The sequence below is a fragment of the Myotis brandtii genome, unplaced genomic scaffold (genome assembly GCF_000412655.1).
Source record: "Myotis brandtii unplaced genomic scaffold, ASM41265v1 scaffold165, whole genome shotgun sequence".
NCBI classification, from domain to species: domain Eukaryota; kingdom Metazoa; phylum Chordata; class Mammalia; order Chiroptera; family Vespertilionidae; genus Myotis; species Myotis brandtii.
In genome coordinates, this window is record NW_005356042.1 from 14,473,358 (window position 1) to 14,497,876 (window position 24,519).

The 24,519-nt window shown below is 38.2% G+C and overlaps 1 protein-coding gene across 2 annotated transcripts in view; it reads right to left on the reverse strand.

Annotated features, from left to right (window-relative positions):
• The window catches only part of CNTNAP4 (contactin associated protein-like 4), a 244,719-nt gene that overhangs the window by 91,865 nt on the left and 128,335 nt on the right, over positions 1-24,519 (reverse strand). For both annotated transcript variants that reach the window (XM_005862607.2, XM_014536737.1), the window contains exons 4-7: positions 21,141-21,288; positions 4,833-5,036; positions 4,092-4,276; positions 3,139-3,282 (exon numbers count right to left, since the gene is read on the reverse strand). In XM_005862607.2, coding sequence (XP_005862669.1) covers positions 3,139-3,282; positions 4,092-4,276; positions 4,833-5,036; positions 21,141-21,288 — 681 coding nt within the window. The remainder of the gene's footprint in view (positions 1-3,138; positions 3,283-4,091; positions 4,277-4,832; positions 5,037-21,140; positions 21,289-24,519) is intronic.

Genomic DNA, 24,519 nt, shown 5'->3' on the forward strand with positions numbered 1-24,519 from the left:
TCATAGTGTATGTATACATTCTGGGGTAGAGGATACCTTGTATGTGTTGAATGCATATACCTACACACTGGGCATTATTTGTTTTACAAAAGTAGGAACCACTTACTTTATCATGATTTTTTTTTTCTTTTGTTAGTCCTCACCTGAGGATATCTTTTTCCCATTGATTTTTTTAAAAATATATTTTATTGATTTTTTTACAGAGAGGAAGGGAGAGGGATAGAGAGTTAGAAACACCGATGAGAGAGAAACATCGATCAGCTGCCTCCTGCACACTCCCTACTGGGGATGTGCCCGCAACCAAGGTACATTCCCTTGACCGGAATCGAACCTGGGACCCTTGAGTCCGCAGGCTGATGCTCTATCCACTAAGCCAAACCGGTTAGGGCCCCATTGATTTTAAGAAAGAGAAACATTGATGTGAGAGAGGCACAGTGATTGGTTGCCTCCCATACCCACCCTAACCAAAGCTGGGGTTTCAGCCTGCAACCGAGGTACATGCCCCTGACCGGAATCAAACCTGTGACCCTTCAGTCCATGGACCGAAGCGCTAACCACTGAGAAAAACTGGCTAGGGCTATATCATAATTTTATCACTAAAATATACCTTGTGGAAATCCTTTTGAGTTATCTGACATAAGCCAAATTCCTTCTTTTTATTTAGTATGTGAGTGGTCCATATTATACTCAATTGTTTTCCTGCTAATACGCACGTTCTTTGTGTCCAGGTTTTGCTTCTCCCAACAAGGTTGTCATAAATAACTGTGTGAAGAAGATTCTAAGTACAGAACTGCAGGTACCTAGATGTTTTAATAAATAGTTTCAGCTTCTTTTTCAAAAAGATAAAGTTAAAATACTCCACACTTCTACCTGTAATAAATGAGGATATCCTTTTCCCCACATCCTTGGCAGAAATAGGTATCATAGACCTTTTAAATTTGTACAAATTCAATGGCAAAAATGTCAAAGCAATATATCATTCTTAGTTATTTTTTCATTGATCTGAGAAGCAGTGAATCTGAGCATTTTTCATGATTCATTGTTCTTTTCGGCTTGCTTTCCTCAGAGTGGTCTGCATATCTTCTGCCTATTTTTCATTTTTCCTTCTTCTCTGTAGGTTTTACATTGGGCACTGCAATGTTCAAGGCACTACTTACATTCCTTTTTTTAACTATTTGTTTTTTTCTTTATCACTATGCCTTCTCATCAGATTTACAGGTATTTGTCATCCAATGGTTTTAAAATAGATCTTCAGGATACATTATATTACATAAATTTTTATTAAAATACTATCTGAAAAATTATTTTGCTACTCGAGTAAAATATATATATATATTTAAGCATTTAAAAAATCTTATGGTCTGAATAATTTAGAAATAATTAAGCATGTTCTTCAACATGCTTCAGAAATGAAGATAAATGTTTTTATTTTTCCTGAAAATGATCCTTAGTAAATTTTCCAAATACAGAATTGAAAAGTCAATTAAAATAAATTTTATTTAGAAGAATACACATTGGAATTTAACCACTTAGTCTTGGTTAAACAAAAGTTTGGTTATATTGTGATTCTGTTAAAAGTGAATTAGCTTTTATTGTTGCAAATATCTTGTCCCAAAGAATGAAAAACAAAAACTGAAAAGTAGACTACACTGGCCTATAATGTAAAGGCAATTACACAATGAACAAACCTAGTAAAAATGGAAACATTTACCAGCTGCAGTTTGGTCTCATGCTTCATGGACAGCTGCCTGCTCCCCTGCAGGCAGCAAATCCTCTTGCCCGTGAAAAGTGGGTGTTAGCTGCATGAGGAGTTTCTGAAAACTCATTTTGCCAATTAAACACACCTACCTACAATATTTTATTTTCCTTTTAAACAACTTTCCTAATTATAAAAAAACAACAACATTATTTTAAAATTTCAGTGGAACCCTGGCCAGGAAGCTCAGTTGGTTAGAACGTCGCTCCAATATGCCAAGGTTTTGGATTTAATCCCCGGTCAGGGCACATACAGGAATCAACCAATGGATGCATAAATAAGTGGAACATCAAATGGATTTTTTTTCTCTCCCCCTCCCTTCCTCTCTCTCTCTCTGAAATCAATAAGTTTAAAAAAATTTGCTGGATGTAAATGCTACTCATATAAATGCTACTAATTCACACAGAGAATTAGGGATGAAACATTTTGTAAACAATAAATATTCCTATGATGTGCTTTGAAACTTGCAAGTAAAGAAACAGATTCAGATGGATACGTGTGTACACTTTTCAATCATCAAGCTGGTTAAACTGGATACCACATTTCACAGAATCCCCTTTCTTGTCTGTTCTGGTTAAAAGTTAGCCGAATGGGGAGCTTGCGTGATATCTGAGTGGGAAGTGAAGTGCTGGCCATTTTCCTCCAGGGCTTTGGAGTGTGTGATGGTGCACAGTGAAGGATGACCACAGACGCTGGTGCCAGCTCTCCCTGGCGCTCCCTCACAACTCCTCTTCCCGACACGGGCCTCCACGTTCCAGCTCCTCAGACAACTGTTAAACTCCAAGTCCTAAAGCAGATCCCTTGTTCATAAAACACAGTGGCGCTGCTCTCCCAGCTGAACCTGACCTATATGCTTGCCTTTAAACCTGCCATATTTCCATAGAATTAGAACACAGTATAGCCTGGCCAGCACTGCTATTGGGACAGATTGGCAGATGCGATGTTGTCACAGCCGACTAGCTTCTTTTATTTGTTATGAGTGACCATGGCAAAATACATGTTTTTCAAATGCCTCTCTAATATACATGGATGTTATCTGATTCCAGGAAGTCAGTATGCTTGTTTAGAGAGTTTGTCAGGGAACATCTTATTAAGGAAATTACAGAGCAAAAGAAATTAGTCTCCTGGGAGTAATAATATTGCAACAAAATGATCAACTGAAAAAAACACACACCCTGCTCTATTTCATATGAAATAAAATAATATGCCTTGTGAATTGTAATTCCTTTAGATAGAATTAATCCCTTATAGGCATATTGCCAAGCAGAGAAAAGCTTTAAAAGAATAAGAGTAAGGTCTAAAATAGCTTATCAAATAGAGTAATTTCATCATGTGAAAAGCCGTGTAGTTTTACCCCTTCCTTTACATGAAGGCTCTCTTACCATAGCGATGATCTGTGGCTTTTGTCGCTTGGCCAAATCAATGATGTCTACTCCATTATAATAGAGATTTTCTAAACACCCGTGGAAGTTTTTCTGGGAGAATGACACTGATTTTCCAGGTGCTAGAATCCCTCCAAAGCTGATCTTAGAAAGAAAAATAGCATCAATAATATTGTTTAGTGATTTTTTATAATCTGCTTAAATAATTATGATTAGTAATTATCGCTAATATATATATAATAGCTCAGATATATCCATTTTCAGCACCCTATACTGTCATACTGTTACTGTCAGAGATATTTTTTAAATAAAGATACAGATTTTAAAACAAATTTATGCAAATTTATATGCACTCAATTCTCATTTACATTAGACTTTAATAAGCCTTCCACAATGCTAATTACCCCCAGATTTGATATTTATTGGTTGATGAATAAAAACACCTCTTTTTATCCATGGTAAACGTGGTCTGTTTAATAATGTAACTGATTACAATCACATTTCATTTTATATACATTTCTGGCACACATTGATACTTAAGCATTTGAATTGATTGTTATTGAATTAATGAATCTAATATTTGCTATATCCTCCCAATAAATCTTCACAGTTCAGGGTGCCCTATAACAAAAAACCAGGCAACACAATTTGTATTTACTTGTGGCAATGAGATCTCTTCCTGGAGATTTCTTGCATGTGACATTCTGTGATTACACATTTCAAGTAAAAAAGATTCTCTCTAGATAATAATAAATTAACATTAAAATATAATAAATTAACATTGTGAGAAAGATGAAGTCTCAGTAGAAGATGCCCAAGTCTGCTTCTGTACACTATGTCACCTCGGGGTCTCCAGGACTTTGACTCACTCTGAGAGTGGGGTTCTCGTTTGCTACTACTTCAACCCCATACACATCCTCAAACCTGTATCAACGGAAACATAACCATCACACCTCAGAATCCAGGTCCAGGTAACTGAACTCCCCCTGGGCGTGGAAGCGGTGCCGGTGCTCGTCCACGGTGAAGTTGACCAGTTTGCCCGCGCGCTGGATGAGCACCGCGTGCCAGTGCTGATCGTCCAGCAGGCTGCCCAGGGTGAGGTTGACCGGGGTGTGAGGAGAGGGCAGTCTAGTGTCAGCTTAGAAAAGAAAAACAAAAGCACTGTTATTCCCAGTCTTAAAAAAAAAAAAAAAAAAAGCTTCCTTTTTATCAGTCACCATCTTTCATAATAATCACCATCTCCTTCCATGCGTTCCACCCCAAACACTCGTGTGGATTTACCTGAAGTGGAATAGAATATCCTCTCAACCTTGCTGTAATTTCTTCCACTGTTAATTCTTTTTATTAGTATTACCCATCACACGCACATTTTCAATATAAATTTTATCTTTCCTACAACCTCATTATTTTTACTACCTTAATATTTTTTAATGACCCATCTCCTTCTTCATGATGGTAAGAAATAGCTATATAGGTCTATTGGCACTATGTAAAAACTCTGAATGGGGATCTTACACAATTTGCAAAATATGAACCATTTCAAATGAAAGTACAATACTGGGGTGTGTGTGTGTATATAAATCCCCTGAATCTAGAAATAAAGTGCCTTAATTGTTATAAGATATAAACACATAAAGTTACTGAAGTGATATCGAAATGACCAGATTTTCAAGCCTTTCCCCAAACAGTGGTACCTGAATTAATAAGTAAAAAGAGTTTTCCCCTTCTCAGTTCCAGTGTGATGTGATCTCCATTTTGCCCTTCCCTGTGGAGTAGAATCCCATCACTCTGCATGGTTTTAAATTTCAAAGAAATAATCTCCTTTATGGGGCTCGGGGATTTTTGATCAAATCTGTAGAGGAGAGAACTTCTTCCATCCAGATCAACCACCTCTGATCCTAGAGACAAAGACATTAAAAGTCATTTTAGGATAGACTTGCTTTTCATTAAGCATCTTAAATGTCTTTGTACAGAGAAAGCATCATACAAACATGTATAGTTTAGCTCCCAGCCAGTCGTAATAAGGGAAAATAAAACCACCACTTGTCTAACTCCCTCCTGATACCTGGGATTGGTTCCATTTTAGTCTTTACTAACCTATTTACAAAATCCATTTTAAAATATATTTCTAATTTTCGTTTATATTATTAAACGCTCTTCTTTCTCAGTCCATAAAAAAAGAAAATCAGAAAAATGGTTATGATCAATATTCATAGAGCCACTTTGCATATTCCACAATCAGTATTTTTAACGGTGTTCTTGAAATGTCAAAGTTAAATGTTTTAGCTCCTGAAAAAGTGGTTTTGATATTTCCAAATTCTTTCATACCTGCCATATATAAAGGATTTCCCATACAAATAAACGCACATACATCAGACACATCAAATGCCACTTCAAATAAATATTAAACTGACCTTTGTGTTTGGTTTTACTTTATTATTTTTGTGGCTAAGTAATAGTATTTAACAGCAGCGCTATTGTCTTTCTTTTCAAGGGCGTCGTTAAAAAGACATTCACTTAATGATATTATAAGGGCTGTTCTGCTGCATTTGTGTCATAACTGTGACATTGACATGTTTGTTCAGCTTTCTGACAGTGTCTTATCTACTCATTGTCAAGATCACTCTTATTCAGCTCATCTGAAAAAAGATGTCATGTTATACCAGTAGCATAACAGTTCATCTGTCAAAATCAGTTGCACCCTGAACAAGAAACACAAAAAAGAATTGATAATACTCAAAAAGCCTAGCAGTGTTTTCTACATTTCACAAGTCAAAGATTTTTTTGAAAGGCAATTACCCTTGAGAATGCATTTATGTAATAAATGAAGAGGTTAAGAAAACCCAATAAAATCTGAAGCTATTTTTCAACTGGCTAGCTAACTTCTCCCAGTCAAAAAAATGGCATTACAGTTTACTCCTCTTATTTCATTTGACAAAATTATTACAGTTACTTGTAGTATACCCAAATATGCATTTCATTCAGATTATCCATAATATTTAATGTGAATCATTTATATTCACCACCACCCAATTTTTTTTCAACTGTTCTATACAGCTATCTTTTGAAATTTCAGTGGTTTGATATTTCCACATCTTGCTAATGTGTTTATAAAGAATTCACCAAGTGCACATGAATAAACATTGCATTCTGTGGAAAGAATAATGTTAACTGAACAATTATTCCTTGTTATATCACTGAAAAAAATGTGCACAGTAAAAACATAACTCTGTGTCAAATACAAATAATGTGTTCTATGACTATGATTATTAGATTACAATAAATTAAGAAAAATTCCAATAAGACAGACATTAAATGTGGACACATTTAGAGCAATGCAGTTATCGCTGAGTTAATGTATCGCTTAAAGGCAACCATAGTAATATTGGTTTTATTTTAGATAAAGTCTATTTTTGGAATTAGCTACCAAGAGAATTTTTCCGCAGGAAAGGTTTAGTCTGTGTTACTTTAGTCGACTTTTTCTTTTGTTTTTAAATCTTCTTCACTATTGTTATTATTGCACTATAATGGTCATATTAACCTTTCATGGCACCTAAAGCTTTTGTGCCTGGAATATTTCCATCAGCAAAATGAAAGTGAAAACCATATCAGACAATTGATGCCTAAAGCAATGGTATATTGTTTTGTGTCTTAAACTGAAGCCACCTGCCATTTTCTCTCACTTTTACCCATTTCCTTCTTACTTCACAGGTATAACACTAATTTGGTGCATTCATTCAATAAATATTTATTTAGTTCATCCTATTTGAGGCACTGTGATGGATGCTTAGATAAAAAGAGTAATCAACACAATCATGGCCCCATGGCTTCCATACAGTGAAGATGGACAATAAATACCAAGTGAACAAATAAGTTCATAAATGATTATAGACGATAACAGGTGTTCTGATAAAGGTTAAAAGAAGACCGGGGTCACTTTAGTTAAGGTAGTTGGGCAAACTCAGTTCTCAAGTCTAGTAACCTGACTCTCAAGCAGATCGCAATCAATAATCTACTCTGCGTGGTCTTCAAATCCAATTCTTGTCCTCATAAATGACAATTACTCTTAAACGTTTCATTCCAAGAGGCCTGGACATTCTCCCAACACATTCTCTGCTTCATTGTCGTGAAAGGAAGCTCCGGGGATTGCTGGGCGACTATAGGGACAGTCAGTAATTTAGCTCTCAGAAGGAGGAAACATGAATGAGGGGGACTGGCCTTGGAAAAAGGGGCCTGGAAGCCAGAAAGTAGTGAAGTAGAGGAATCAACAAACTGGCTACAATCACATCACAGATTCACATGCATGTGAATCATACCCTCCAGGGGGAAAAATCTAAACATAATTCAGAATGTGAGTACAGTGCCAGTACAGGATTCTATATATGCATGCAATATATACATATACATACATATACATATATTCTCAAAGAAGAAAAATATTCAGATGATTCCTAACAGTATTACTTTAAGTAGAAAATTCACTTATAATGGCTCTACTATAAGTCATTTTTCTTAAAAGCTATATACAACATATCTGATACATGGAAAGCATACAACTTTAAACAATAATCATAAAACACTAAGACACATAAAGTTAAGGATATAAAAATCTTAAACTATCTGAAAAAAAAATCTGTTGAGAGGGAGAGAAAGAGAGAGAGACAGCGTTTGAATTCAGTGTCCCATCGTCAGCATCTAGCACACACGCCAAGGATGCTGGTGGGAAACATGGATATAGACTCCCTTGAAAGTGATCTTACCACTGTTACAAGAAATTGGAGAAACTGAAAAATACATCAAAGGCAGAACTTCACATATTTTCAGTGTCAGACTGAGCATTTTCTAACAGGCCCCATCTAAAGATTAGTTAATTCTAAAATTAATATATGTCTGATTTTACCATTTATTACTGATTACAGAATCTGTTAAGTGACATGTTAATTTGTAGATATTTTTCCCAGTAGAGATTCAAATGGCTTCTATGTGGTAGAAAATACATCTCCAAAGGTTATGGGGTTTTTTATTGCCCTGATGGACACTAACCATTTGTATTTAAGCTAGTACCAGTAACCCGACACTCTTTCTTGAATTCCTATATGCAGTTGGTCTCTTGAATTTTCTTTGGAGTAGCTTTACCATCCTTCTAATTCCTTCCCTAATGATTCAAATACATCTTTGATAAGTATTTATTCTGTATTTGAATGAGTCATGCTTTTACATTTGAAAATTTTACTTTTAAGACTACTAACGTAAAAAGTACACTCGGACTTTATATTGCTGCCTGGGAAAGAAACATTTCCAGTCTCAGCCATCACTGGTAATGTTCAGGATGAATTGATTTTCACTATTCCAAAAGATTTTCAGATTTTGAACTCTTAATAGAGCACGGCCAATGCAAACACACGTCACACAAAAAAGTTCAGATGATTTATAACAATATTTCTTTATATTAAGTCTACCTATAAGAGATCTGAGTATATACCATTAATATACTTAATTCAACTCACCCTGGCTGGTGTTGATAAGTGATTAGAGCCCCAGACCCAAAAGGGTCATGGGTTCGATTCCTGGTCAAGGGCATAGCTGAGTTGTAGGTTCTGCCCTGGCCCTGGTCGGGGTCGTATGGGAGGCAACCAATCCATGTGTCTCTCTCACATCGATGTTTCTTTATCTCTCCTCCTTCTCTTCCCTCCCTTCTACTCTCTAAAGATCAATGGAAAAAATATCCTGCCCTAGCCGGTTTGGCTCAGTGGATAGAGCGTCGGCCTCGGAATGAAGGGTCCCAGGATCAATTCTGGTCAAGGGCACATGGGAATGAAGGATCCCAGGATCAATTCTGGTCAAGGGCACATGCCTGGGTTGCAGGCTCGATCCCCAGTCGGGGGTGTGCAGGAGGCAGCCGATCAATGATTCTCTCTCATCATCATTGATGTTTCTATCTCTATCTCCCTCTCCTTTCTTCTCTGACATCAATTAAAAAATATATTTTAAAAAATATCCTTGAGTGAAGACAAATAAATAAAATAAATGAATAAATAATGAAAATAAAAGGACCCTCTTTTTAAAAATAAGGAGTTTCTGTAGTGCACAAGAAATGCTCAATTATCAATGTCATTGCCAGGTTATGCAGCAAGCATGGCTTCGAGCCATTTGTGGGTTCTGTGGCTTTTTCTCTGTCTGTCAGCGAATGCCTGAGCTGACTTCCCATGGCAATTGTCGGCGACCTGAAGCCTCCTCAGTGAATACCTCCATCACCAATCTTCTCATTTATAGCAGGAATCAAAGAAAGAAGAGACTCACAATGATTGTGGGCCCTACTCTCATATCAAATTCTCCTCATGACCCCGGGAAAGAGGCACAGTCTGCTTTATTTGCATGATTCAGAAATACAATCTTCCGTGAAATGCAGGGTTTTCCAATGGAAAATATTCTAATTTCTTTCAGGGAGTTGTGTCAGAAGTGGTATTGCTGATGTGTATTCTGTGCTTCTTCCCACACACATATTTATAGAGAGTTCTCTGTGAACCCAGGGGAAGGCACAGCAATGCATAAAAACAAAGCACTTTTCCCCCAAGGAGCTCTGCTTCTGCAGCAGGACTGGGTCCCGGGCAATTCCTAACGTCTAAAGTCGCAGGAGGAGCTGACCCGCTCAACCTCAGAGAAGAATGTCATCTAAATTGCAGAAATGCTTTCCCTCCGTGAGCAGCGAACAGTTTTTCTACCTCTGCATATTTCACAGGCAAACAAACCCCTCATTACAATATCTTCCACTTGACCTGGTATCCTTCCCTCACCCCTGCAGCCTACCGCTGCTCCAGAAGTTTGAGGCTTCTCTGATGGTGAGCAGCTGCCGTTTGAAAAAGCAATGTTCTCTCCTCCCTCCAAGTGGATTACTAAGAAAATCGTATCCAAGAGCTGGTTTCTTAAATTGAGTTCCATGGTCCCACCATGTTAGAATCAACTGAGGACAATCTCTTGGGGTCTCCAAAGACAGTCAACATCCTGAGCTCTGCCTGAGCCTCACCCAGGAGTACAGGTTCCCCAGTGATGCTGAGGCAGATGACAGCATGAAGGTTATCTGACAAGAAGAACAAGAAGGTGACAGAAACCTATTCTCTGAAAAGGAATACGCTCATTGCGTACTGAATTGTACCATGGAAAAGAAATACGTTTTTATCTATACCGTAGGTGATACTTTACAGAAAATTGTGGAGGTGGTAGTGGCTTGTCCCTGAAAGATGCTTCAGGGAGAAACTGATTCTGTGAGTTAAACTATGAATCATCACATTATTGATGAGGTCAGTTGATGAAGACTCTTAAAAGAAAAGAAAAAACTTGGAATAGAAAATGAGTAAACTGGAAAGTATATTCCTGAATGACGGCAAATGGACTTTATTTGAAGGTCATGAAAGACTGCTTGGAAACAACAACCTGAGAGTCTTCTCCTATTAAGGCTTTGGGAACCACCTCAAAAATATAAATGGACAAAGAGTGCTGCCACTGGAGAGGGCTATGGACCAAACTCTTCCCGGCTAAACATGAAGTCAGCCTTACCACTGATCACACAGACAGTTTCTTTATTTGAAAATGACTACCTACAAATTACGAAACAAACAGAGGTCTGATTGTGACTTCTAAGAAACATAAATCAGACTGAGCCACGGTTAAACTATTACTCGGTGAGATATTAAAGCAACAGTGTGATGTATAGGCACTTGAGATCTGCATTACTGAACTTGGTTTAAAGAGATGGGGAGAAGAGGCCATGCACTCGAGAAATCAACAGGAAATAGGCTGTACTATTTTTGCAGAGCAGCATAAAAGAACACAGAATGATTTAAGGGACTCTTAAGTTTAAAATGACCAAAATTAATTCAATACAAAGGAAGAAGACACAGGATCAAATGCTGCATATAACCACAGGGAACAGGTGACTACTATCACAGCTTTAAATAGACAGAGTTAAGGTCAGAGACAACACTCCTGGAGGTTATGGGAACAAACATGATCTCTGCCCCTTAAATATCAATCTAAATTAACCTTTTAAATAGATTTGAAATTGGTAACATCTACCGTGTCAAGGATAGTTGAGTGTGTCACTGGAGGATATAAGTTGTATTTCTTTTTCTAATATTTATTTGTAATAAATATGATAGAAGTCACATGCTTAATCTCAATTTCCTTATTTGAAATATGTGGAGAATAATTCCAACCTCTCATACTACACAACAAAGCTGTAGGTATCAAATGGAAACATAAAAATACCTCATAATTATTAAGATTTGTACTATCATTTAATAATAACATTCAAAATCCCATATGGTCATCTCAGAAATATTTCCCCTTTAATCAATTGCTATTATATGGATATAATAAATTTGTAAGTTGTATATTTTTATTAATTTTATGGTTTATACTGTGGATAATCAGATATTTTTCTAAACTCATCAATTTAACAAATAGGTACTAGACCAAGTTCTATAGTAGGAGCTGGTGTTGCAACAGTGAACACATTCTGTCCTCATGGATCCTCCAATCTAAAGGAAAAGAAAAACATCAGGCAATTCATCCCATGTGTACAGATATATAATTATAAATTTTAAGTGGAGCATGATGCAAAAAGGACAGGGTTGTATGAGAGATCTGAACAGAGAGATCTACATTAGGTTGTCCATTGCTGATATCTCTGAGGAAGTGATATTTCAGCGGAGTAGATGACCACCTATGTTAACGTCTAGGGTCAGGAAAGGACAAGAGGGGAGGGGCTAAGGGGGAGGGTTGACAGGCTGAAAGAGACTGAGGAGGGATGGATGGTGGTGGCAGGAAGCAAATGGAAGAGGTCCTCAGGGAGCAGAACCCCTGGCAGATGACCTTGACCTAGTGAAAGCCTGATTCTAAGATTTGTTGGGACAGGTCTATTTTGGTTTGTCCTCAGCCCTAGGGCATAACACCTGGTCTTCAAGTGTGGTCTTTACTCCTTAGGCAATGCCTTTCTGACTTTTCAGTTAAAAGCCCAAGGTATTGAGCAAGTCCATCTAAATTGGCAGGACTTGAACTCCAAAGGTGTCCTTTCCAGCACTAGAAAGATTCTGACATCTTCAGAACTTTAATCCCCTAGTTCCTGCTTTCACCAGGGTTCTTGGAAGCTCATCTTAGGGATCAGCCAAGGATTCACGGGAGATTTGTATGCAGGAGTTGAGTCTCTCCCTCTCTGACTCCCTCCTTTTCAGTATTCCAATCTAAATTTATAGCCACTCTGGCCACCTTGAACTCTGACCTCTGTCTCCTCAGCCTAGTAAAGGCATATGATGTCTTGCAAACTGGGATGTGTTTTTAGGAACAAGCTGGTTCAATGTATATCTCCTGGAGTATACCTTCCTTCATTCAAAAATCAAGTCTTCTCAAGTTTCTGCTGGTTTTAAGTTGAACTTCAAAGCCCTGAAACAGTTTTTTAAATATATATTTTATCCCGGAATTATCATTGCTATGGGCAGCATGACAGTCCAATAAAAGCTACTCTGCTATGACTGGTACTGAAAAGCAAATTGTCTTTTTATGAACTATTATAATAATTGATTTGGTCTATTAATATTTAGAATTACAAAGTGGGCATATACTAATTCTATTACTCTTTATTTATTACCTGAAATAATATCTTAAAAGATAAATTCCCTCTAGTCTTCTATTTGGTTACCTTTAGGTATGGGGTACACTGGAAAAGTAGAATAAATGTTAGATGTTTTTCTTACATTTATTCGTTTTCAAAATAATGAGATGGCTCCTTCATATCTCTCAGAAGTGACCAATGAGATTTTTTAGTATCATCATGAGCCCATTTACTTAAACATATTTAATATATTTCAAAACTGCAGGTGCTGTCCTTATTGATGCTAAAATATTTCCACCTTTGGTCAGTGAGAGATTCATCAGTTGGTTCTTTTGACATAAGTCTGATGGGTTTTTCAGTTTCCTTATTTTCTGGTATTATAATACTTAACCTTATTTTAACTTAACATAACTTCTCTTATCATTAAATTAAAATCTTCAGTCTGTAAACTTTGCAAAGAATGAGAATTTATCCTCTTTTATTTTAGCTGACCAGAATCTATCTTTGTTGTAAATGTTGACACACAATGGGATTCCTCAGCTACAGTATTAGTTGATAAACAACCTGAGAACAGGAATATGTTTAATTCACTTGGGTCAAGATTTTAGCAGTTAATCTGTGTAAGTATATTAATAAATAGATATTAAATTCCATTATAACTCTTCTTTATAGTGAATCTAACAAATTTACTGCTTTTCATTTTTTCTCCTAACCAGACATGTGGTATGAGAGATTAGCATCCTGAAATGAGAAGACTGTTACCTAGTTCTCTCAGCTTTTTTTTCCCAGGTGAATATTTGTACTTTTCATGCCAGTTTCTTACATTTCTTAATATGTTTTCTAAACTAAAATCTACTAATGTAGGTAGTCAAAACTTGCAATATTTTTACATTTTAAAATGCATATTCTTACTTTTAAAAAGATAACACAAGTTTTGTAATTATTGACTTGTTATGCTATTTATTAAATAGAATCCATAATGTTCTCTTAAACGGTCTGCATTTAAGAAAATAAACACAGTTGAACACTTCTCTATATTTATTCTCTTCTAATCTCCTCCCTCAGTTCTCCCTGTGTTCTATGCCTGGTCTTTACCAGGCTGAATATACCACTTGGATGATGGGAAAAACCTTCCTGAGCTCATCAAGCCACCTCCTCTCATTCATTCATTTGTGCGGAAGACTAACAGTGAAAAGGAACATCCAGTTACAATAGAGAGTAAGGTGAGCATGTTGTGAGGGAGCAGACCGGCTGTTCTAGGAGCAGAGGACGTCCTCTGACCTAAATGTGGAGGATCAGAGATGTTGTCAGAAACAGTGATTTCTATGCTGAGGAAAGGTGATGAGTAAAAGGAGTATCTAGCTAGAGGAATGAAAGTTGGATGTATGGCAATTTCCTTAGAAAAATCTTAAAATTATGTTATGTGAAAGAAATGGAAATTACTTCAGTATGGCTCAACAGCTGATGTTTTTATTCTGTTGAGGATGAGGAAGGGAAGACCATGGATTGCAAGATGAGAATGTTTACCTAAAAACCAGAGAAAAGGAACTTAGAATTTACTAAGTGCAATTGTCTCAGCAATTCACCACTAATTAAAGAACATGATCTCCTGTGTCCTAATGGTGCTTCCTCAGGACATCTCAGACAGACACACTCATGCTCACCCTGTTTCTTTCCTTCCTCTGCCTTTGTTTACCACCGCTGGCTTTCCTTGGGACATTTAGTAGAGTAGTATTTCTTTATCATCAAACATTTTCTTTTTCTTTCTTCCACAAGTTATTTCCTTACCCACATCTCCTGTCTAGATCTGTAAACAGGTGCGGAGCTGCTATGGCTAAGACATCTGAAATTTATGCTTTCCCTTTGAACCCATAAAACCTAGCTTCTGCTTCTCTCATTACTCAGGAAACAACTTCACGTTTACTGACATGAAAGTAGAACATGCTCTTTGATATGGATTTTCCATTCATTTGATGCTCCTTCATAACAAGTTACTGCTCGAACTCATTGGAACAGAGGGTAATACTAGTAAAAGTGTGCAGTTCTCACAACAGCCACTTCCCCTGCAATGTCCATAGAGGACCAGCGTCCACCCAGAACGTCAGCAAACACATGTGTCAGGCACAAGGGGAGCCTGGCATAAAAACACACACTACTTGAAAACGGCATAAAGTCTCTGGTTTAATTATGTTAGAAATGCATTTCTGCTTTTCAAAAACATGAGTAGTTATTCAAACAGACCACTTCATACTTTAATTATTAACAGTAATGGAAGAAGTGGAAATGTTATGATTTAATAACAGAAATTATATTTATGTAGGTTTCAATTACATACCTTCAACCCAGAGGGTTTAGAGTTCCAACCTTCCAATTTCACAGGCACTTGAATTCAACTGCGTCAACAGTGGAGTTAATTAGCTCTCCTGTGGCCTTTCGGAACTCATTTTTTCTCCTGTGCCCCCTCCCAGTAAATGGCACTACTTACCAGATAGGTCTTCAAATCTGATGACTCGGTGCCCCTCACAGACAATCACTAAGCTCTCTTCATTCAATAGCCTCAGTATATTTTGCGTCTGATGCACGTCAAGAGAACCCTCTCTTCTGAGTCCTGGTCCTCTCGTTTGAGGCTCTATTGTCACTTCACAAGTTCAGGGGTCTAACTGATCTGTTGCCTCCAATCTGCACCCCTCATTTTAGTCTGCATGACCATTCTCAAATACAGACTGACCCTCTAAGCCAGTGGTTCTCAACCTTCCTAATGCCACGACCCTTTAATCCAGTTCCTCATGTTGTGGTGACCCCCAACCATAAAATTACTTTCGTTGCTACTTCATAACTGTAATTTTGCTACTGTTATGAATCATAATGTAAATATCTGATATGCTATATGTGTTTCCCGATGGTCTTAGGCGACCCCTGTGAAAGGGTCGTTCGACCCCCAAAGGGGTCTCGACCCACAGGTTGAGAACCGCTGCAAGCAATCCTCGTTCCTGAGCTTGACTGGAGTACACCCCTCCTCCTATCTGGACTATGCCAGCCTCCCATGGGAAATATCTATGTTTCAGTTTCAAAACCTAGTGCTGTTTTTCTCATACTAATCTCAATTTATCAATCACTTATTCCTCACACCCTACATACACTAATTTGCATTGAGTGTGTTCAATTTTTATAACATTTCCTTTTCTGACTTAAGGTCAAACACCCCATGTTAGTTGCTATAATGGTTCTGTTTTTACAAATACTCATGCATACGCACCTACATTCTTCCACTTCTCTCTCTCTCTCTCTCTCTCTCTCTCTCTCTCTCTCCCCACCCCCTCATTGGTGAGCACATTGACAGCCAGCTCTGCAGGGTCACCCCGGACCCCCTGTTGTGGCTGTTATTCACAGTGGCCTTGGGGGTTATCTTAGCAACATGTACATTGCTTTCTTGGCTTTTATTGTACAGTCAGTACTATAAATTTTCCATTTGGGGTTTTGTAACTTTGTAGCAATTTAGATACTGTTGTGTTTATACTTGGCTATGGAGAGTGAAAGGATTGTGTTAACTAAACCTAGCATTAGAAAGCAAAAATATTATATATAACAATGATTCATAATATATATACTATTTTAGATTTTCTCCATATACCCAATACCTAGTAGAGTTCTCTTTCAGCAAATGTCAAAAAATACTTAAAAGGAGAATGCATGTATGATTCATCTAGTCGTCAAGAGCACCGGCTTTAGAAGGCAATGGATCTGAATTTAAATCCTAGATCTAACACAGGTGGTGTAATCCTGGACAAGGTTCCGTTATTTCTCTAAGGTTCACGTTCCCCCGCCCCCCATGTCAGGAGACTTGAGACACACGGGCTGGCGGCTGGCATGCAACCCTCCAGGCCTTCCTCACACTCCTAGGAGGCTCACTTAATTGCCGGCACAGACCCGTGTCCCCTGACTTTGGCTCAGGAGAGAGACCCCGCCCACCTCCCAACACTGCTTTTCTTTTTCTAGGGACTGAAGGAGCATGGCCTGGTACATCTGGAGAAAATCCAGCCTGATCCTAGGTCTGGCTTATTCCAGACAAAACCTTGCAGCTGTGTTCTTGTGCTGGTAAACCTGCAGCTCTTTCTTGAGGAAAGGGGAAGCCAATGGCCCCATCTATTTCTGCACTGGGTGGCCCAGAGAAAGCCACAGGCCCCGCGCAGCCAACAATTCTGCTTATCTCCTCTTACTCCTGGATAAAATGGTAATATTCATGCTCTACTTCCCTATGCTGTTAGCAGTAAATCAGAAAATGCCTAGAAAGAATAGTATCTGACACGTATTAACCATTTAATAAATGATGTTTATACAGTATCATGCTTTAGTAAATTAATATTCTGTAAGGCTGATGCTATGAATAAGTGTGACTATGGTGTATATGAGGAAGTGAAGTCAATTTGATCAAATAGAATCCCATAAAGCACCCACAGCCAACCCATCTGTGGTTATTTTAGGTAATCTCTGAGAGTAGTTTTCTATTAAGTTTATTACTTCTTCTCTTTTACCCAAAATTATAAAACTGTCATTTTACATTGAATCCTATCAAATTGTTTAACCATATGTGTTTATGTTTGTGTTAAAGACATGATGGCTCCCAGTGTTGCTACTTAGAGTGTGGGTCAATGAAAAAAGAAGGCTGACTAAAGATGTGGACATTGTGCTCACTCCAAGAAATGGCAAGTGAAGTCCCAGAGAAAAGAATGTCCCTAGGGTTCCAGATCAATAAGGGGGGAGGGGCTGATCTGAGTTATCATTAAGCATATGTTAGCAGAGAACTCAAAGGAGCCTGTACCTCAGCAGCTACTTCCAAACGGACCGTGTGAGTGTTGCTTCAGTTTTAGAAAAACAGCCTCAATAGTCTTGTGAAACTAATGATGAATTTACATCCTAGATTGAATGTGTATTAAGTGTGTAACACTGAAAAAATTACTCAACATTTCTAAGCCTCCATTAAATGGGTGCTTTTTTAGGATTAAATTTGAATGTCTATAAAAACTATATCTGACAGAGAGTAAGTGCTCCACAACTGTTAGCTATCATTATACTGTGATAAATAAATATTCTGCAAGGTGGAGACTCTGAATGTAACTATAAATCTGAAGCATTTTGAAGTTTGTTTTATAAATTGTCCATCGTGTGGCATGAGCTTTGCTAACGTCTGTGATCCAAAGACAAATAAGACAGACTGGGTTCTGTGCACCAGAACCAAAATTGGGGATGGGATATTATTTTAGGGATGGTTTTTTGAAGTGTGACAATTGTGAAGAGAGGAACTAACACATAACAGGAGCGGCCAAGCTGATTGTTGAAGCCAAGAAAACGAGCAGGAAGCTGGGCAGATGGTGAGAAGCAAGCTGCCCAGGGCTCATCACTATGATTCAGCAGCTGGAGGGAACATGAGCATTGAGTGAGCTCAGGTTCTGGACGCTGGTGGACTTGGCTGCACACCAGCTCTGTCCCTGCCTATCTGTGTAGCTTGAGCAAGTCATCCTCCCTAGGCGTTCATTTCCTCATTTGCAAAGTTGGGGGATTGGAATTGTTATCTAATGATACTTATCTGGACATTTTTTTAAATAATAAACCAACTGCTTAATATAGTGCAGATATAAGCACTCAATAAAAATTTGTTATTTTTAGAAAGATAAAAATTAATACTATTAATATTAGTACTATTGTGATTCTTATTATTACTCTTTTTTAAAATATATTTTTGGTGTTTTCAGAGAGGAAGGGAGAGGGAGAGGTAGAAACATCAGTGGTGAGGGATCAGCTGCTTCCTGCACGCCCCTATGTGCCCTGACCAGGAATTGAACCGTGACCTCCTGGTTCCTAGGTCAATGCTCAACCACTGAGCATTGCCTGTTGGGCCTAATTATTACTCTTGATATCAACACTATGATTACCATCCTGTAGGCCCTGGCAGGGACAGAATGCTTCCTGGAAGAGGTGGACACCAGGAGTGTCACTGAGTAGCAGGGAGACCTATGCAATATGTACAAATGGGTTCTCCGTCTGACACAGTTGAGACAACTTCAACAAGCCGCTCGCCCTCTGTATGACATGCCTTCCTTGCACGTAAATAACGTGAGCCAGAACCCAACTTAACTTATATCCCAACATGACAACATATAGGTGAAGAAAGCTTTAGTGGCTAAAAAAATAAAGGTTTAGTGGAGAAATGATGATGGAGTGGAACTGAACAGTCCGGGATTCTTTTCTGGTTTCTTCATGTACTCGAGTGAGATGCTGGGCAAATTACTCAATTTCTCCAGACCTCAGGCTGCTCGTCTGATGACGGTAGATCAGGCTAATGAACTCATTGTTCTGTAATACAGGAGCATCTCACAGGATGGGGAAGCTTGAGGTGGGCTATCAATAACTCTTAGGTGCCTTCCCCACAAAAAGACATAATAAAAGTGCTTCATTAAGAGGAGACTAAGTGAAATCTGTGGTTTCTATCTTTGTTATGTGAAAGTATTTCCAACACAAATTATATTTTGGCAGAGGTCTTTACCCTTTCTATGAATTTATGCTGAGGGCGAAGCATAAGTGAGTTGCATGGTGTATTATTTTTAAGCTGGAGAAAAAGGCATTCTTTGGTCTCTTAAAGATTAAAGCTTATACTAAATAGAACACTGTCTCTTTTATGAAATTCAGGGTGCCCATATGAAACATCCAAATATGTTCCAGTGGGAGTGGGGGAGCTCTAATATCTGAAAGCTAGGATTTAGTCAATCATAGTAGATTTAGATAAATGGATTCACATATGTCTACAAACATGTATGTATACTTATCTCTATATCAATTTTCCTATCTGTAAAATGTTTCCAGTTCTTTTAAAAAAATTTTCAGTCCTCACCCAAGGATATGTTTGTTGATTTTAAAGAGAGGAAGGGGGGAAAAAAGAAAGAGAAAGAGTGAGAAACATCCATCCATTGCCTCCCATACACACCCCGACCAGGGATCAAACCCTAAACCTAGGTATGGACCCTGACCAGGAATCAAACCTGCAACCTTTTGGTGTATAGGATGATGCTCCAACCAACTGAGCCACCTGGCCAGGGCAAATGCTTCTATTTCTGATTTAAAATATAAAAGATGTATTAGCATGTAGGGACATACAAAAATTCCTTTTTGCAATTCTCGGATGATTAGTTACATTGAACATCTTTTCATATGTCTATGGGCCATCTGTAAGTACTCTTTGGCAAAGTGTCTGTTCAGATCCTTTGCCCATTTTTTAATTGGATTGTTTGTTTTTTGGTGTTGAGCTTTGTAAGTATTTTATAAACTTTGGATATCAACTCCTTATCGGATGTGAATATATTCTCCCATTCAGTGGTTGTCCTTACATTTTGTTGATGATTTCCTTTGTTGTACAAAACCTTTTTAATTTGATGTAGTTACATTTGTTTATTTATTTCTTATCTCCCTTGCCCAGGGCAATATAGCACCTCACACCTGTCAGAATGGCTATGATCAATAAATCAACAAACAATGGAGAAAAGGGAACCCTCATGCACTGTTGGTGGAAATGCAGATTGGTGCAGCCACTGTGGAAAGCAGTGTGAAGTTACTTCAAAAATTAAAAATGGAACTGCCTTATGACCCAACAACTCAACTTCTGGGAATATATTTGAAGAAACCCAAAACATTAATTCAAAGGAATATGTGTGCCCCTAAGTTCATTGCAGCATTATTCACTTAAATAACAAGATTTGGAAGCAGCCCAAATGCCCATCAGTAGATGAGTGGATAAAAAAAAATCTGTGGTACATTTACACAATGGAATACTACTCAGCAGCAAAAATGAAGAAAATCTTACCTTTTGTGACAGCATGGATGGACCTGCAGAGTATTGTGCTAAGTGAAATAAGCCAGTCAGAGAAAGACAAATACCATATGATTTCACTCATATGTGGAATCTCAAGAACAAAATGAACTATCTATCAAGCAAAATAAAGACAGACCCATAGATAGAGAGCAGGCTGACAACTGAGGGGCTGGGGGTTGGGGGATGGAGAGATTGAGAAAAAAAGAGAAAAAACTCATGGACATATACAACTGTGGGGATTGCCAGGGAGAGGGAGATGGGGGGGTGGAGGAGGGTAAAGGGGGGTAAATGGTGATGGAAGAAGATTTGATTTGGGGTGATGCACACACAATAGTGTACAGATGATGAGTGTGGAATTGTGCATCTGAAACCTGTATAATTGTGTTAACCAGTGTCACCTCAATAAACTCAATAAAAAGTGGAAACATCGTTCTTTTATCTCTTTACATATCTATAAAGTCAATTTCTGCATGGAGTTTGGCTTTTCAAACCTCTCCTCTGATAGCTATTTCAGCGTGCTGGATGAACACTTACTGTATGCGCATCCGAACACCTCAATCCGCATTCCAATTCTGCCCTTGGGGTTCCACTCCAAAGGGAGGAAGCGCAGAAACCTGGCCTTGATCGAAGGCTGGAGTCTATAGTACACGACACTGTCTGCATTTGCATTTCCTGAAAATCCCTAGAAAAAAAGGAAAGAAGCAAATAATTGTACCCAAAGCATATCCATCTCACCTTGTCACCTTGAATGTTGGCGAGCAATGTCTAATTTGCTTGTTTACTGTAACAATGGCTAACTTCTTTAGGAATATCATATTCTCAGTTATGTCCCAATGTCTCCCCATCCACAGAAGTTACTATTGCCTAAATTTTTCTTTATATTCAGATAGTTTAAATTCCACCATTCCCATTAAGCCACCATTTAACCATGATAACCTCGATGAGTGTTGTTTTCTAAAGTGCACATTCAACTTAAAACATTGTAAAGAGCACAAAAACTTAAGAAAATCTTCTATCAGTATTCAAAATCCAAGATCAGCAAAGAAGTAGCACACATCATTGATGAATGGGTAAGGTTATGCCATGTCTCTGTTGTTTCACTTTCTCATCTTACTCATTAACATCAACAAATGTATCACCCAACATTCAAGTCAGAACTGCACTCTAATAGCGGGTTGTTAAACTTCACCACACTGCTGGATAAGCACATTAAAAATCATTAAGGGAAATTGCAAGCAATAATAATTTGGAAAGACCTGTAATTAGACTTACGGACTCTAGAATTTGAAAGCTAAAAAGACCTTGAGAATGATGCTAAGCTAGCACAGTCAAATTGTAGGTGGGGAAATTAGAGGTCAGAAAGATAGGGAAATAAACAAAAAACTATTATACAGCAAGATCAGGAGTGATGTTCCCCCTACAATATCGCAATGCACCTACTGGACACACAGCTCACCTGTGAAACCCACACACCACAGCCCCTAACATGTAAGCAGGTTTCAGTTTCTCCTATGTGACATACTGCAAGGCTCCACAGAGGAAGAAGTTAGGATGAAACAAAAGTTGTTCTAAAAAAATTATATTTTTGTTTCTCTTCCTCTTCCTCCTCCTCCTCTTATTTAACTTTAACAATCGGCATATGTAGAAGCAAAGTAAGGGATGATGTTACCACCTTTTTCAGGCTCATGATACATCGCCCTATTACCACAACGGGATCAACAAATGAGTCAACCTCATGTAGATTACACAGGCAAAGGCAAATAAATGCATTAGGAATACCAGTACCCAGGGAGTTTCTTCATTTGCCTACTTTTCTTTCTACTTCAGAAATACCCCTTTACCAGCATCTACCAAAATATTTTCTAATAAATAAAAATAACAGTCTGAGTGTTTCACAGTCAGATTAATTTGATTTGATTCGCCTTTTCAGTCAATTATCTGCCTCCTGCCACCACCACCACCAATACCCCATGTGCCTAATTCCCAGGCTTACAAGCACAGTTCTGTGACGGCACCTCCACAGTGTATCAAAAATTGGGGCATCTTTCTTCATCTCATCTGTGACCGACAAAGCATCATGCCACCAGAACCACTGCAATGGCCTCTTTCTCACTTTTTTATTCTTCTGTTCCCTGTCACCATATCCCCATCCCCATCCCAAATCTCTTCCCCTCCAAGCAGTCAGTAAGATATTTAAAGGTAAATTAAATAACATCACTCCCCCTGCCTCTGTTACCACTTAGAACAAAATCCAAACTCCATATCAAACATACAGTCTTTGGCAACAACCTCCATTATGTGTCAGCCACGCTAGATCTCTTTGAACAAGCCAGGCTCAGGCAGGCTGTTCATTCCTCTCTGAAGGTTCTTCCCTCGAGGTCTTTGCATGACCAGCTGCTCTTGTCATTTCAGGCCTTGGTCCAAATATTACCACCTTTCCGATTCTAGCTTCTAATGTGGTGTATCTGACACCCCTGCACCTTATCTTCTTGTTTTATTTATTTTTCATATCACTCATTATTTGGGGATCTTCTTTTGTTTTTTATTTATTTGTTTATCTTATCACAGTAGAAGACAAAACTCCATTAAACTGGGGACCTTTCAGGGCCTTCCATCCACAGTCCCTAGGGCATGGCTTGGCTCAAATAAAAAATATTTGTGCCCAGCTGGCATGGCTCAGTAGTTGAGCATTGACCTATTAACCAGGAGGTCATTGTTCAATTCCTAGTCAAGGCACATGCTCGATCCCCAGTAGGAGGTGTTCAAGAGGCAGCCAATCAATGACTCTCATCACTGATGTTTCTATCTCTCGCTCCCTCTCCCTTCCTCTCTGAAATCAATTAAAAATATTTTTAAAAAATAAAAATATATTTGTTGAATGTGTATGTTTCGGAAAGGCTGGGCTTGAAAACAGAACAAAGTTCAACAGGATTCTCAATTACAGGATCTCTCAGGGCATGTCAAAGGCGAATGTGCAAATGTGCACTGTATCTCCCATAACAAGGATAGTTATCCAAGGTGTTTCAAACATGTTAGGTCCACATTTCTAGTTACTCTTTCCCAGAACATAAACAGGAGAACATTGTTTAATTCCACAGGCATTTGGACTCTGATAACCAGACCCTTGTAGAATGCTCCATTCTATTCCACTGGTCAAAATTTCATGCTCTGGGCATTGTGTGTGTGTGTGTGTGTGTGTGTGTGTGTGTGTGTGTGTGTGTGTTTGCAGGCTCTCCAAATCAGGATAATGTGCATCCAGGATTGAAAGCCTGTTATTTTTCATATCACTCATTATTTGGGGATCTTCTTTTGTTTTTTATTTATTTGTTTATCTTATCACAGTAGAAGACAAAACTCCATTAAACTGGGGACATTTTAGGGCCTTCCATCCACAGTACCTAGGGCATGGCTTGGCTCAGATAAAAAATATTTGTGCCCAATTGGCATGGCTCAGTAGTTGAGCATTGACCTATTAACCAGGAGGTCATTGTTCAATTCCTAGTCAAGGCACATGCTCGATCCCCAGTAGGAGGTGTTCAAGAGGCAGCCAATCAATGATTCTCAACACTGATGTTTCTATCTCTCGCTCCCTCTCCCTTCCTCTCTGAAATCAATTAAAAATATTTTTTAAAAATAAAAATATATTTGTTGTATGTGTATGTTTCAGAAAAGCTGGGCTTGAAAACAGAACAAAATTCAAAAGGATTCTCTATTACAGGATCTCTCAGGGCATGTCAAAGGCAAATGTGCAAATGTGCACTGTATCTCCCATAACAAGGATAGTTATCCAAGGTGTTTCAAACATATTAGGTCCACATTTCTAGTTACTCTTTCCCAGAACATAAACAGGAGAACATTGTTTAATTCCACAGGCATTTGAACTCTGATAACCAGACCCTTGTAGAATGCTCCA